This window comes from Portunus trituberculatus, chromosome 12, assembly GCF_017591435.1.
Source record: "Portunus trituberculatus isolate SZX2019 chromosome 12, ASM1759143v1, whole genome shotgun sequence".
NCBI classification, from domain to species: domain Eukaryota; kingdom Metazoa; phylum Arthropoda; class Malacostraca; order Decapoda; family Portunidae; genus Portunus; species Portunus trituberculatus.
In genome coordinates this window covers 9,769,839-9,782,338 of record NC_059266.1, presented here as the reverse complement: position 1 = coordinate 9,782,338, position 12,500 = coordinate 9,769,839, and the positions used below count along the sequence as shown (strand labels likewise).

Below are 12,500 nucleotides of genomic sequence, written 5' to 3'. Positions count from 1 at the left end.
TTTCATCCCTATATCCTTCCCTATTCACACATAAACTTCCCTAGACACCTTCCATTCAATAACCCTTTGTATATCGCACCGTATATTACTTTACCCTAGATTCCTCACCACCTATTAATTAATCCCTATTTTCCAGCTCTCCACCACGTATTTTTCCCTAAACAACTTCCTCTTCGCCTTTATTTTCCTTGTCTTCCTCTAATATTTGAAGACGCAGCGCCCAGACAGGTTAATTAAGGCCTACCTGTGTGTTACCTGTCCCAGTGAAGGTGATGGAAAAGGCAGGTGAACAGAGTAAAGGTAGGGAAAGATTTATGGAGCAGGGAAAAAAATGGTCGCTTATTATCTTCTGTGGCCAAGCTGGAGTCGTAGAAAATGGGGGTTAATAATAGGGTGACTGTGGTAAATTGGCATGTTTTGCTGTATTTCTCATATTTTGTTACTATGGCTAAGTTTTCCTATATTTTCTTTTCTCTTTTTCTATTTTCCTTCGTCTTATTGTTATTTTTTCCTTTTCACTGTGATAAATTAGTGTTTTTTTTTTTTGCATATTTTGTTTCTTTTCCTTTTCTCTTTTTTTCTCATATCTTGTCTCACTAGCATATTTCAAACTGTTTCCCTAATTTCTTCCCCTTTTTTCCGTCCTCTTACTGTTATCTCTCCCCTTTTTCTTATTCTTGACTTATAAATTTTCCTTTTCACTTCCTCGTTTCATTCAATTTGTCTAAATTATTCTCCTTTCTTTTATGGTTATCATCATTTATTGTTTATTTATTGACTAGATGGTGTGAGTGTTGTCCTTCACCACCACCACCACCACCACCACCACCATAGATTCCAGAGAGAGAGAGAGAGATCCAAACACCATCCACTGTCACAGGTAAGGAAGAATTCAAATGTCTATACATTGAAATCCTCTTTTGTTTTCCGTATAGTAGGATTCAACTCTCTTTAAGGGGATCGAACACTCTCTCTCTCTCTCTCTCTCTCTCTCTCTCTCTCTCTCTCTCTCTCTCTCTCTCTCTCTTGTTCACCTGTGGCTTCCTGTAATCATAGTTTCCTGAATTCGCAGGTTAGTTTTTGTTGTTTTTGTTTTGTCTGCCTGACGCGTCACACACACACACACACACACACACACACACACGTACGTACGTACACGCGTGAGAGGAAACGTCACGGGTGTGTGTGTGTGTGTGTGTGTGTGTGTGTGTGTGTGTGTGTGTGTGTGTGTGTGTGTGTGTGTGTGTGTGTGTGTGTGTGTGTGTGTGTGTGTGCGTGTGTGTTCACCTGCTTCTTTCTGCTTCAAATCGCACACCCTCCTCGTCATCTCTCTCTCTCTCTCTCTCTCTCTCTCTCTCTCTCTCTCTCTCTCTCTCTCTCTCTCGTGGGCGTGGCGTGGTTTATTTACTCTTTACTCTCTTTATTTTCACACATTTCTTTTTTTCCTTCACATTTTTCTCCCATTCCTTCGCTTTCCTTCACTTCAATCACCAATACAAGGGGTCACCAGTAGAAGGTCACTATAGCTATTAATTGAGGTCACCAGCACCGTATTTGAAGTCACCAGCACAACACAACACAGCACGAATCACTAGCAAGGTCACCAGCACCACGATTCACTCACCAGCACCACAGATCACCAGTACTCAAGGTCACCACTAGTACATGTCCGTCAGCATCACCAGTACCGGGAGAGTCACCAAGTCACCACATTAACAGGGAATCTTGTCATCCTGGTACTGAAAGGCGTGGTGATGAGCATGTCACCATCACTACATCACCAAGTCTAACAGCCAAATTCATCATCACGGTACACAGGCGTGGAACAGAAGTCACCATCACATCACCAAATTTAACACGCCAAATCATCACCACAGTATAGTCGTGATGATAAGTCAGTCACCATCAGTGCATCACCAAGCACACCCTGATATAGACTCGTGGTGATGAGCAGAAGTCACCATCACAACATCACCAAATTTAACACGCCAACTCACCACCACAGTACATAGGCATGATGATAAGTCAATCACCATCAATGCATCACCAAGACACGCAGGTACAAGATGAGCAGAAGTCACCATCACATCACCAAATTTAACACGCCAGTTCATCACCACAGTAAAGAAAGGCATGAGAGTAAGTCAGTCACCATCGATGCATCACCAAGTACATTCTGATATAGACTCGTGGTGATGAGCAGAAGTCACCATTACATCACCAAGTCTAACAAGCAAACTCGTCATCCCTGTAGGGCGGGGGATGTGGGTGGCGTGCTTGGTACTGGGTATAGTAGTCAGGCGGGGCACCATTCCTCTTATCCCTGGCTTGGTTCCCTGGTCCACACTTCCTGTACCAAATGAGGGCCACCACCAGCCCCAGTAGTAGAGCAGCGGTGAGTGTAGCCCCCAGGATAAGGCCCAGACTGATGCCGGCGGGTCCTGTGGCTGGGGCGGCGGGGGGCGGGAGCGTCTGGCCCCTTCCACAGCGCACCCCATTATCCTGGTGGTCGGCCTGGGGGAGGGGGGGCAGAGAGGGGGCGTCACCTGTGTGATCTTTTGAGGCGAGCACAAAGGGAAGGTGAAGGCGAGGTGCGGCGCCCCGTGGGGAAAGGAAGCGAGGGGGATGCCGTGACGATAATTATCTCTCTCTCTCTCTCTCTCTCTCTCTCTCTCTCTCTCTCTCTCTCTCTCGCATTCTGATACGCTTCCCTCTCTCACCACGACTGTTTTCAAAGGCCACAGAAATGAGCAGGCGGGTTCTCGGTGGTGTTTCTCCTGTTAATGATGTGGATATCTTGTCAGTCTGTCCTTAAGGCTCCTATGCTCAAAACACTTCTGCGCTTCACCTCCACTATTTCAAAGGGCTTGATTTGAATTGGCACCAGTTTTTAAGGTGTCTTTATGGTTTTAGAGGCAGAGTGACAAGGTTTCTACACTATTAACTGGAGAAACACTCTTGAAAATCCCGCTAATCATCCCTGTGGCCTTGGAAAACAGTCGTGGTGAGAGAGAAGAGCGCTTTTAAACAGATATTTTTACGGTTCTAGAGCCAGAATGACAAGATTTCTACATTATCAACAGAAGACACGCTCTTGAAAACCCCGCTAATCATCTCTGTGGCCTTGGAAAACAGTCGTGGTGAGGGAATAAAGCTGAGTATTGGCATAAGACTATAGAAACACCCTTGAAAACCCGTCTGCCTTAACTACAGCCTCTGGAAAATAGTGAGATAGGGAAACATTACGGAATACAGTCCTTATCTCTCACCTTGTCGTAAGCCGCGGCGATGGTGTGGGCACGGGCGTGGGGTCGTGTAGGGGCGTGCGGCGTGGCGAGGGAGCGTGTGAGGCCGTGCACACACACTTCGTACTCCGTGGCGGGCTGCAGCGACTCCAGCAGGAAGGTACGAGACCCGAGGGACAGAGACGGAGAGGACTGCGTGGTGCTCCCGTCAGCTGCGCGGTACGTCACCTGCGGAGGGATGGAGGTAGGGAGGCGGGGGAGGGCTGATTAATATGCCGCTACAACCTTAAAAACACCCTTAAAAACACGTCAACTTCAACTATAACTACTTAGAAAGCCTTTTGAAAGCTGGTGTTTCAAAATATGGGTCTACATTCTACACACACACACACACACACACACACACACACGCCCGGTAGCTCAGTGGTTAGAGCGCTGGCTTCACAAGCCAGAGAACCGGGGTTCGATTCCCCGGCCGGGTGGAAATATTTGGGTGTCTCTCTTTTGACGTGTAACACGGTGGTGTTCACCTAGCAGTGAGTAGGTACGGGATGTAAATCGAGGAGTTGTGACCTTGTTGTCCCGGTGTATGGTGTGTGCCTGGTCTCAGGCCTATCCGAAGATCGGAAATAATGAGCTCTGAGCTCGTTCCGTAGGGTAACGTCTGGCTGTCTCGTCAGAGACTGCAGCAGATCAAACAGTGAAACGCACACCGCGTAGTGTAGTGGTTAGCACGCTCGACTCACAATCGAGAGGGCCGGGTTCGAGTCCCGGTGCGGTGAAGCAAATGGGCAAGCCTCTTAATGTGTAGCCCCTGTTAACCTAGCAGTAAATAGGTACGGGATGTAACTCGAGGGGTTGTGGCCTCGCTTTCCCGGTGTGTGTAGTGTGTTGTGGTCTCAGTCCTACCCGAAGATCGGTCTATGAGCTCTGAGCTGGGTGACCAGCAGGCGACCGTGGTGGTGAATTACACACACACACCTTGAAGCCGTACACAGCGGATGAGTTGGTGGCCTGCCAGGACACGAGCAGTGACTGGCTCTGGATGTCCTGAATGGCGAGGCGCATCACCACTGGCTGGGGACAGAACGCCGACGACGGAAGCAGCAGGAAGGCGCGCCCCTCCAGACCCTGCCGGGGAGAGAGAGGGCGGCGTCAGAGAGAGAGAGAGAGAGAGAGAGAGAGGCTGTGGTGGGGAGAAGAGACGAAGACAAGAGAGAAAATATAGCGGGGAGAGAAGAAAGAGATATTACAATGAGGAAGAGATAGAGAGAGATTACAATGAGGAAGAAAGACTGGGAGAGAGAGAGAGAGAGAGAGAGAGAGAGAGAGAGAGAGAGAGAGAGAGAGAGAGAGAGAAAACAAGCAAGAGAGGTTATAAGGATACCCACATCCCGTTTTCATCATCACTACTCTCATAGGGACGAAAACGAAAATAAGGCACACACTTCGCTATTTTTTCCTCGCCATTCACTTGATTGGCGGAAGATTGGCGAGTTGTGGGGATTAGCTGGCAGTTGATGAGGGGAAGGACGGGGTTGGAAGGTCGGGGGGAGGAGCGGATTAGATGGGGAGGAGAGGTGGGGAGGCCGAAAGACACGAGCTGGGGGCATGAGGATGAAGGGGAAGGCTTAGGGAATGAGGAATGATGTGGAGTGTGAGGGGATTAGTTGGCGGTGGCAGAGGTAGCAGTGTTGGTGGAGTGACGGGGAATGAGGATGACTAGCGGGATGTCTAATAAAAGAGGGGAAAGGAAGGGGAGGTGATGATAAAGGGACAGCAAGAGAATGAAAGATAGAAGAGGTAGGAGAGAAGGAGATGATTAGGAGGTATAGATAGAGGAAGAGCGGTAATGGAATGAAGGAGGGAAGAGAAGTGTAAAAAGGGCTGGCTAGGAAGAGGAGGAAAAGGTAGAATAGATGTCAGCAGGAAGAGGAGGAGGAAAATTGATAAAAAGGAAGAACAAATCAAGAGAAGATAAAAAAAGGAAGAAGTTGATAAAGTAAATTATATAAAAAAAAATCATTGGGGTGTGGGGAGAATGCTTATCCAATACTACAGTGTCGCACCTGAGGCAGCTCGCAGGTGAGGTCCCGAGGGTTGGTCACCTGTTCGGGATGGTTGAGTAGCCACGCCCACAGGTCCACCGCCTCGCACGTGCACTGTAATGAGTTACCTGCAGGGGAGACAAGTGAAGCAGGTGAGATGGGGCTCCTTCGCGGTCTATTTACCTGTGGGTGGGTTGCGGGGGAAGGTCACGGTCACACCTGCTGATTAATCGGCTTTTGCACCTGTTTATTCTCAGTCCACTTACCGCTTCCTCATTTTCCGGTCACTGCACACCTGTGGGCGCAGCGACGCTTCGATACCTGCCCAGTGTGACGCGACCGTATCCCCGGGCGGCGGGGTGAGGGGAGGGGGACGGGAGGGAGGGAGCACACTCGAGGGTGTGAGGGACGCTTGTTGTGGTGGATGGAACTATGTAAAGGAGTGAAGTGAGTGGAGGGAGGTGGTCTTGGCGCAGTGTTAGGTGAGAGGGGAGTGTTGGGAAGGCTTGTACCCACTGAGAGGTGAGAGGGAAGGAGTGGGATGGGCAAGGTGTAGAGTGAGGGACAGAGGCGCCACTCACCGTGCAGGGAGAGGCTCCTGAGGGAGCGCTCTACGGGCTGCAGCACCTCGGGCCGCAGCACCTCCACCATGTTGTGGCTGAGGTCCAGCATGGCGAGGCGCGGCAGGTTGGTGAAGGCGCGGGTGTGGATCGAGGTGATAAAGTTGTCACTCAGGTCCACCTCCTCCAGCGCAGCGGCGTGGCGCAGCGCTCCCTCTCGCAGCTCCGTCAGCACGTTGCTCGACGCGTCCAGTACCTGTGTGGGCGGCGGGGTGAGGGGGTGAGGGAGCATGGATGAGAGGAGCACAGCTCGGGGCATCATCGCACCTGAGGAAGTAGGTAGAGAGTGCAGGTTGCACCGTTTACTCACCTTGAGGTTCGAAGCGTCGGCAGGCAGCTGGTCTAGCTTCTCCAGTCTGTTGTAGGTGAGGTTGAGGCGCACCAGCTGGCCCAGGCCGCGGAGGCGTTCAGGCGGCAGCACTTTGAGTTGGTTGTGGCTGAGGTCTAGGTGGGCCAGTTGCGTGAGGCTCTTGAAGGCCCCCGGGGACACCTTGGCGATGAGGCCGTTGCGCAGGCTGAGGGAGCGCAGGCCGGGCAGGTGGGACAGCTCCAGGCTGGTCACCACTGACAGGTTGGTGTGCGTGGCCTCCAGCTGCTGCAGGGCGGAGAGCGACGCGTCCTGCGGCACCATGGGTCCCACCAGGCGCCGCAACGGGTTGCCGGAGATGTTGAGGCTCTGCAGCGCCCCGGGCAGGTCAAAGAACAGTGCGTCCGGCAGCTGCTCCAGACGGTTGTCCGCCAAGCTGAGGGTGCGGAGCGACGATCCCAGGAAGCTACCGACGGGCACCTCCGTCAGAAGGTTTGTGGAAATGTCGAGAAGCTGAAGGTGTCGCAGCTCAGCGAGGGAGTCAGGCCGCACCTCCGTCATGAGGACGTTAGCAGCCCGCAGCTCCCGCAGATCCTCAAGCTTTGCCAGGGCTGGACACAACTCCCGCGTCGGGTTCCCACTGAGGGTTAGCTGCTGCAGGCGGGGCGTGACTAGTACGGCGCGACAGCTGCTGAGACCCAAGCTGTTGTCAGACAAGTCCAGCTGTGTCAGGTCTGAGAGGCCAACGAAGGCAGCGGCCTTGAGGTGTGTCAGCTTGTTGCCAGCGAGGCTCAGGCTCCGCAGGGACATGCTAGAGTCGAACAGGTTGTCGGGCAGCTCAGCGAGGCCGCAGCGGCTGAGATCGAGGCTCTCCAGGTTGGGAAGGCCTGCCAGACTGGTGCTGTTGACATCTTTTAGCGGGTTGCCGGCCAGGTCAAGGTGCCGCAGCTGTGTCAGCTGCAGGAAGTTAGGGTGCAGCGCTCGTAGCTCATTGTCACGCAGACTGAGGGTTTCCAGGCTGGCCAGGGCCTCCAGGGCGCCCTCCTCGATCTCCGCCACTCCCGCCCCGTCCAACCTGAGGCTCCTGATGGGCAGCTCCGTCACGAAATGATCCCGCTGCACCACCGACACGGTGTTGCCAGATAGGTCGAGGGTGTCGAGCCGCGTCAGGCCGCGGAACGCGTCCGTCTCGATCACAGTGATGGCGTTGTTATCGAGGCGTAGCTCGAGCAGTGAGGCCAGACCGGTAAAGGTGTCGTTGCCGATGGTCTCCACAAAGTTGTGGGAGAGAAAGAGTCTGCGGAGGTGCGTCATGTTGGAGAACACGTTGTCTTGGATCTGTACGATGTGGTTGTGCTCCAGGTGCAGCTGCCGCGCCCGCCGCAGCTCCCCAAACACGCCCTCCACCACCACCGAGATGTTGTTGCGGTCCAGCCACACCTGGTCGAGGCTGCCCTGCCCCTGCAGGAGCTGCGGGTGCAAGCTGGTCAGACGATTCCCAGACACCCTCAGCTGACGGAGGGCGGTATCCTCTGTGCTGAGGAACTCCGGCAGGGTGGTGATGTCGTTGTCCTGTAGGGTGAGGGTCTGCAGGTGAGCCAGGCTTGAGAAGGCTGCCGGGGCCACCACCTGGATCCTGTTGTTCTCCAGATGAAGCTCCTGTAAGAGTGTGAGGCGCCAGAAGACTGTCCTTCCCACGGTGGTGAGTTCGTTGTGGCTGAGGTGCAGCGTGGTGAGGGCGGTGTTGTTGCTGAAGGTGTCCTCGTGCAACTTCCCCAGTCTGTTGTGGTCCAGCTTGAGCACCTGCAGGGCGGTGTTGGCCTTCAGCAGGCGCGGGCTCACCTCCTGCAGGTTGTTGTGGCTGAGCAGGAGCGTGTGCAGCTGCGGCAGCTCCCACAGGCTGTCCTCCTCCACGAAGCGAATGGCGTTGTGCTCCAGGTTCAGAACTTGCAGGCTGGACGAATTCCTGAAGGTGTGGCGAGTCACCTCCCGGATGTTGTTTGAGGCAAGCACCAGCTCCTGCAGGTGAGGCAGGTCGGAGAACAGACCGCCGTCAATGTTGTGCAGGTTGTTGTTGCTGAGGTCGATGATGCGAATGTTGGGGTTGTGCAGGAAGGTCTCGGCGTCCAGCTCCTGGATGTCGTTGTTGCCCAGGAAGAGAGTCTCCAGGGCAGGATTCTCTTTGAAGGCGTTCTTGGACACACTAGCGATGGCGTTCATGTAGAGGGACAAGGACGCGAGGCCCGGCGCCCCCGCCACACTCTTACTCTTGATCTTCCGGACACTGTTGCTGCTCAGGTCCAGCTCCTGCAGCGCCGCCAGAGAGCATCAGCGGGCAGGTCCAACTCCTTGACGTGGTTCCAGGCGGCACGCAGCGTCCTGAGGGCGGCCATGCTCTTAAGGGCGTCCGTAGGCAACGCCTTGAGGTCGTTGTTCTCCAGGTTGAGTTCCTGGAGGGACGACTCGAGGCCGTCCAGGGCGTAGTCTGAGATGAGGCTGATCATGTTGCCCTTGAGGTTGAGTGTGTGCAGCTTCAGCTTGGAGAACACGAAGCTCTGCAGCTCTGTGATGTTGTTTGCCTCCAGACTGAGGTGGTGCAGCTGGCGCAGCCTGAGCAGCGCGGCGTGCGGCACGGCGGACAGCTGGCAGTGGCTCACGGTAAGGTGGTCCAACGAAGTCTCCAGCCCCTCCAGGCTGTCCTCGGCGAGACCCCGCACGGCTGAATGGGACACCTGCAGGCTGGCCACGCCCGAGCTGCGAGTGAACAGTCCCGGCGGCAGCGTGGTGACATTGGGGTCAATGTTGTACAGGCTGAGGAAGGAGATGGGCCCCGGCACGTTGCCAACCTCCTGGCCCACCGCCGCCAGAGGCACCGAGGGGCACTCCAGCACCACGCCACCCCGCGTGTAACAAATGCACTGCGGGTTGTCCTCCCAGCTGGGACACGTGGCCTCCACCCCACGCTGGGCGGCAGCCGGTGAGGGCCACACCCACGCCGCCGCCCACACCGCCGCCACCCACGCCGTCAGCATCCTTCCGGCACCACTCAGCGCCGCGCCACCATCCCAGGGGCACTGAAGCCTGTGGGTAACAAGGCACGCCATCGTCAGTCTACCCAACCCCCACACACACACACACACACACACACACACACACACACACACACACACACACCTCTGTCCCGCCTCTGTGTGCCTGAAGCAGCCCTGCACCATGACCACGGGAGGCGGGAGAGGGAGGAGGAGTGGAGTGGTCTGCTGCGGCGGCGTCATTACCTCCGCCTGTGTATCGTCGCCGGTGTTGCTGCGGCTGGTGCGTCCGTCACCACACACACACACACACACACACACACACACACACACAAGGAGGCTCTTTAGGACGCCATTCCCTACACGACACATGCACTCACACCCTCACGCCCTTCTGACCTTCACCTACAGGACTCCTTTCTACAGACACAGGATTCCTTCTGCCGACACACATCCTTCTACAGGCATGCAGGAAAACCTTCCACACACACACACACACACACACACACACACACACACACACACACACACACGATGCAAGAGGAAAGAAAGATTGAAAAAAGAGAAAAAATTATTCTCACTACTATAACTTCAGAGAGAGAGAGAGAGAGAAGCTTCGAACACAAATACTGAAGCAGTGTCAAAAAAAATAACCCCCCTGAGATGAGATGAGAGGAATGTGTGTGTGTGTGTGTGTGTGTGTGTGTGTGTGTGTGTGTAATTTCCTCTGTCGTGTGTTTATTTAGGTAAATTTGCCCACTTACACTGCTCTCTCTCTCTCTCTCTCTCTCTCTCTCTCTCTCTCTCTCTCTCTCTCTCTCTCTCTCTCTCTCACTTTTTCCTCTCCCTCCCATTTTTCTTTCCCATCCATTAAGTGAGATAGATAGATAAAGATAAAGAATGAGGGGAAATAGAAGGGGAGGAGGAGGAGGAGGAGGAGGAGGAGGAGGAGGAGGAGGAGGAGGAGGAGGAGGAGGAGGAGGAGGAGGAGGAGGAGGAGGAGGAGGAGGAGGAGGAGGAGGAGGAGGAGGAGAGTACTTTGTTTCCTAGCGTGAGGATCAACAAAACCAGCTGGGGGAAAAAGCGAGAGAGAGAGAGAGAGAGAGAGAGAGAGAGAGAGAGAGAGGAGGGGGGAAGAGTAGAGACAGAGATAGAGGAGATAAAAAAAAAAGGTACTATGTTGAAACTGGCGTCTCTCTCTCTCTCTCTCTCTCTCTCTCTCTCTCTCTCTCTCTCTCTCTCTCTCTCTCTCTCTCTGATAAATGGAAGTTTGATGTGTGTGTGTGTGTGTGTGTGTGTGTGTGTGTGTGTGTGTGTGTGTGTGTGTGTGTGAGAGAGAGAGAGAGAGAGAGAGAGAGAGAGAGAGAGAGAGAGAGAGAGAGAGAGAGAGAGAGAGAGAGAGAGAGAGAGAGACAGAGACAGAGACAGACAGACAGACAGACAGACAGACAGACAGACAGAAAAAATTCATAACCCCTTTTTCTCTCCTTTTCCTTACCTCCCTCCCTCCCTCCCTCCAATCCCATCCCCGTCCCCTTTCCCCCCCTCCTCCCCCTCCTCCACAGGTGAGCAATAGGTACACGGACAGGTAAAGCCCCAATCACCAATTATCTAGGCCGGAACTAGCTAGACAGTGGTCAGGTGAAGTTTGGGGGCAACAAGTCTGAAGTCTGTAATAGTTATACCAGTGTTCTGCCCTTGACTTCCTCCTCCTCCTCCTCCTCCTCCTCCTCCTCCTCCTCCTCCTCCTCCTCCTCCTCCTCCTCCTCCTCTTGTGTTACCTGTTGAGATGCGGATACAGGTGAAATATGTGTGTGTGTGTGTGTGTGTGTGTGTGTGTGTGTGTGTGTGTGTGTGTGTGTGTGTGTGTGTGTGTGTGTGTGTGTTCTGAATCTCTCTCTATGTTATTTTAGGTCCATTTTAACATTCTGGCTTGTTCTTCATCTCTTTCTCTCGTGTTTTTCGTCTATTTTTCTCTCTATTCCTGTATTTGAATGTAGTCCATCTATATTTAATTTCTTTTTTTCTTTCTTTTTTTTCTCTTCTTTCCTGTTTTGATATTTCAGTTCCATTTTTTTCATATATTCCTGTTATTCTTATTTTTTCTCGTCTTTTGCTTCACATGGATTCATAAATGTTCTTGTTTTTGTCTCATTTCATTCCAATCTCATTTTTCTCTCGCATTTCCTTTCATCTTTTTCTATCCTAATTTTCTCTTCTTCCTTTTTCCTTTCTGTTTTTTTTTTTTTTTTTTTTCGCATCGTACATTTCAGTTTTCATTCTTTATTCCTTTATTTTATGTTAAGAGTATTTTTTTTATGTATTGTGATTCTTTTTGATGTTTTGAATACTCTTTGCCTTCTCTTTAAATAAATTCTTTCTAGTTTTCTTTTATTTCTTCTTTTATTTCATTCTTTTCATTCTACATTTCTTTCCATTATGTTAAGAGCCATTTTTGTTCACTATGTGATTCTTTTTTTTTTTTTTTACTTTGAAATACTCTTTGCTATTTCTTTATATGTATTTTCTCTTTAGTTTTCTTTATTTCTTCTTTTATTTCAGTTTTCCATACTACTTTCCATTCTATTACGTTAAGAGCTATTTTTTGTACGTAATGGAATTCTTTTTTAAGTTTTAACCCTTTCAGTACTGGGACGCATTTTTACCATAAGTTTTGGGAGTGAGTGATTAGACCATTTTATTGACATTAGGATGGGTCTATGTAGGTCATAAGATTAATGGCCATAATCTTCACTATTTTAATCCCCGACATAAGTCTCTGAAGCTGTATCAAATCATCAAATCGTAAGCAGAATTAATATGGAAACGTGTCACGGTACTGAAGGGGTTAAAATCCTCTTTGCGATCTCTCTATATATATATTCTCTCTACTACTTTTCTTTATTTCCCGCATGACTCTCCACCATTTTATTCGCTTTTAAATTTATAACCTCATCTCCATTACAACATTTTATCATTCCAACATATTTCACTTTTTTTTTATACCATGTGGGCTGAAGGGGATACTTTTAGGGTGCCTCCTATCTCAAACCCCACCCGATAGGAAACCGTTGCCCCGAGTGAGGAAGCCCAACCTACACTCGGACCGTGGACAGGATTCGAACCCGTGCGCTTGGAGACCCCTCGGACCCCAAAGCACGCATGGTTCCACTGTACCACGGCGACCTCTGAACAACTTCTCTCTAAGTCTTTTTAAAGCCTCGCATAACCTTTACATTTCACTCTGTATC

At 51.6% G+C, this 12,500-nt stretch overlaps 1 protein-coding gene and 1 long non-coding RNA gene across 2 annotated transcripts in view; one reads left to right on the top strand and one right to left on the bottom strand.

Moving 5' to 3' along the window:
* Positions 1-12,500, bottom strand: part of LOC123502699 (protein artichoke-like) — a 17,680-nt gene that overhangs the window by 1,185 nt on the left and 3,995 nt on the right. Inside the window, 7 exon segments of the mRNA XM_045251902.1 lie at positions 1-2,514; positions 3,270-3,473; positions 4,227-4,376; positions 5,315-5,421; positions 5,875-6,109; positions 6,224-8,548; positions 8,551-9,301. The exon segment at positions 1-2,514 is cut by the window's left edge and continues 1,185 nt beyond it. Coding sequence (XP_045107837.1) covers positions 2,227-2,514; positions 3,270-3,473; positions 4,227-4,376; positions 5,315-5,421; positions 5,875-6,109; positions 6,224-8,548; positions 8,551-9,252 — 4,011 coding nt within the window. The 5' untranslated portion in view covers positions 9,253-9,301 and the 3' untranslated portion in view covers positions 1-2,226.
* LOC123502700 overlaps positions 1,009-12,500 on the top strand; it is a 14,111-nt gene continuing 2,619 nt past the window's right edge. The window contains exon 1 of the long non-coding RNA XR_006674196.1: positions 1,009-1,144. This is a non-coding gene — a long non-coding RNA (uncharacterized LOC123502700). The remainder of the gene's footprint in view (positions 1,145-12,500) is intronic.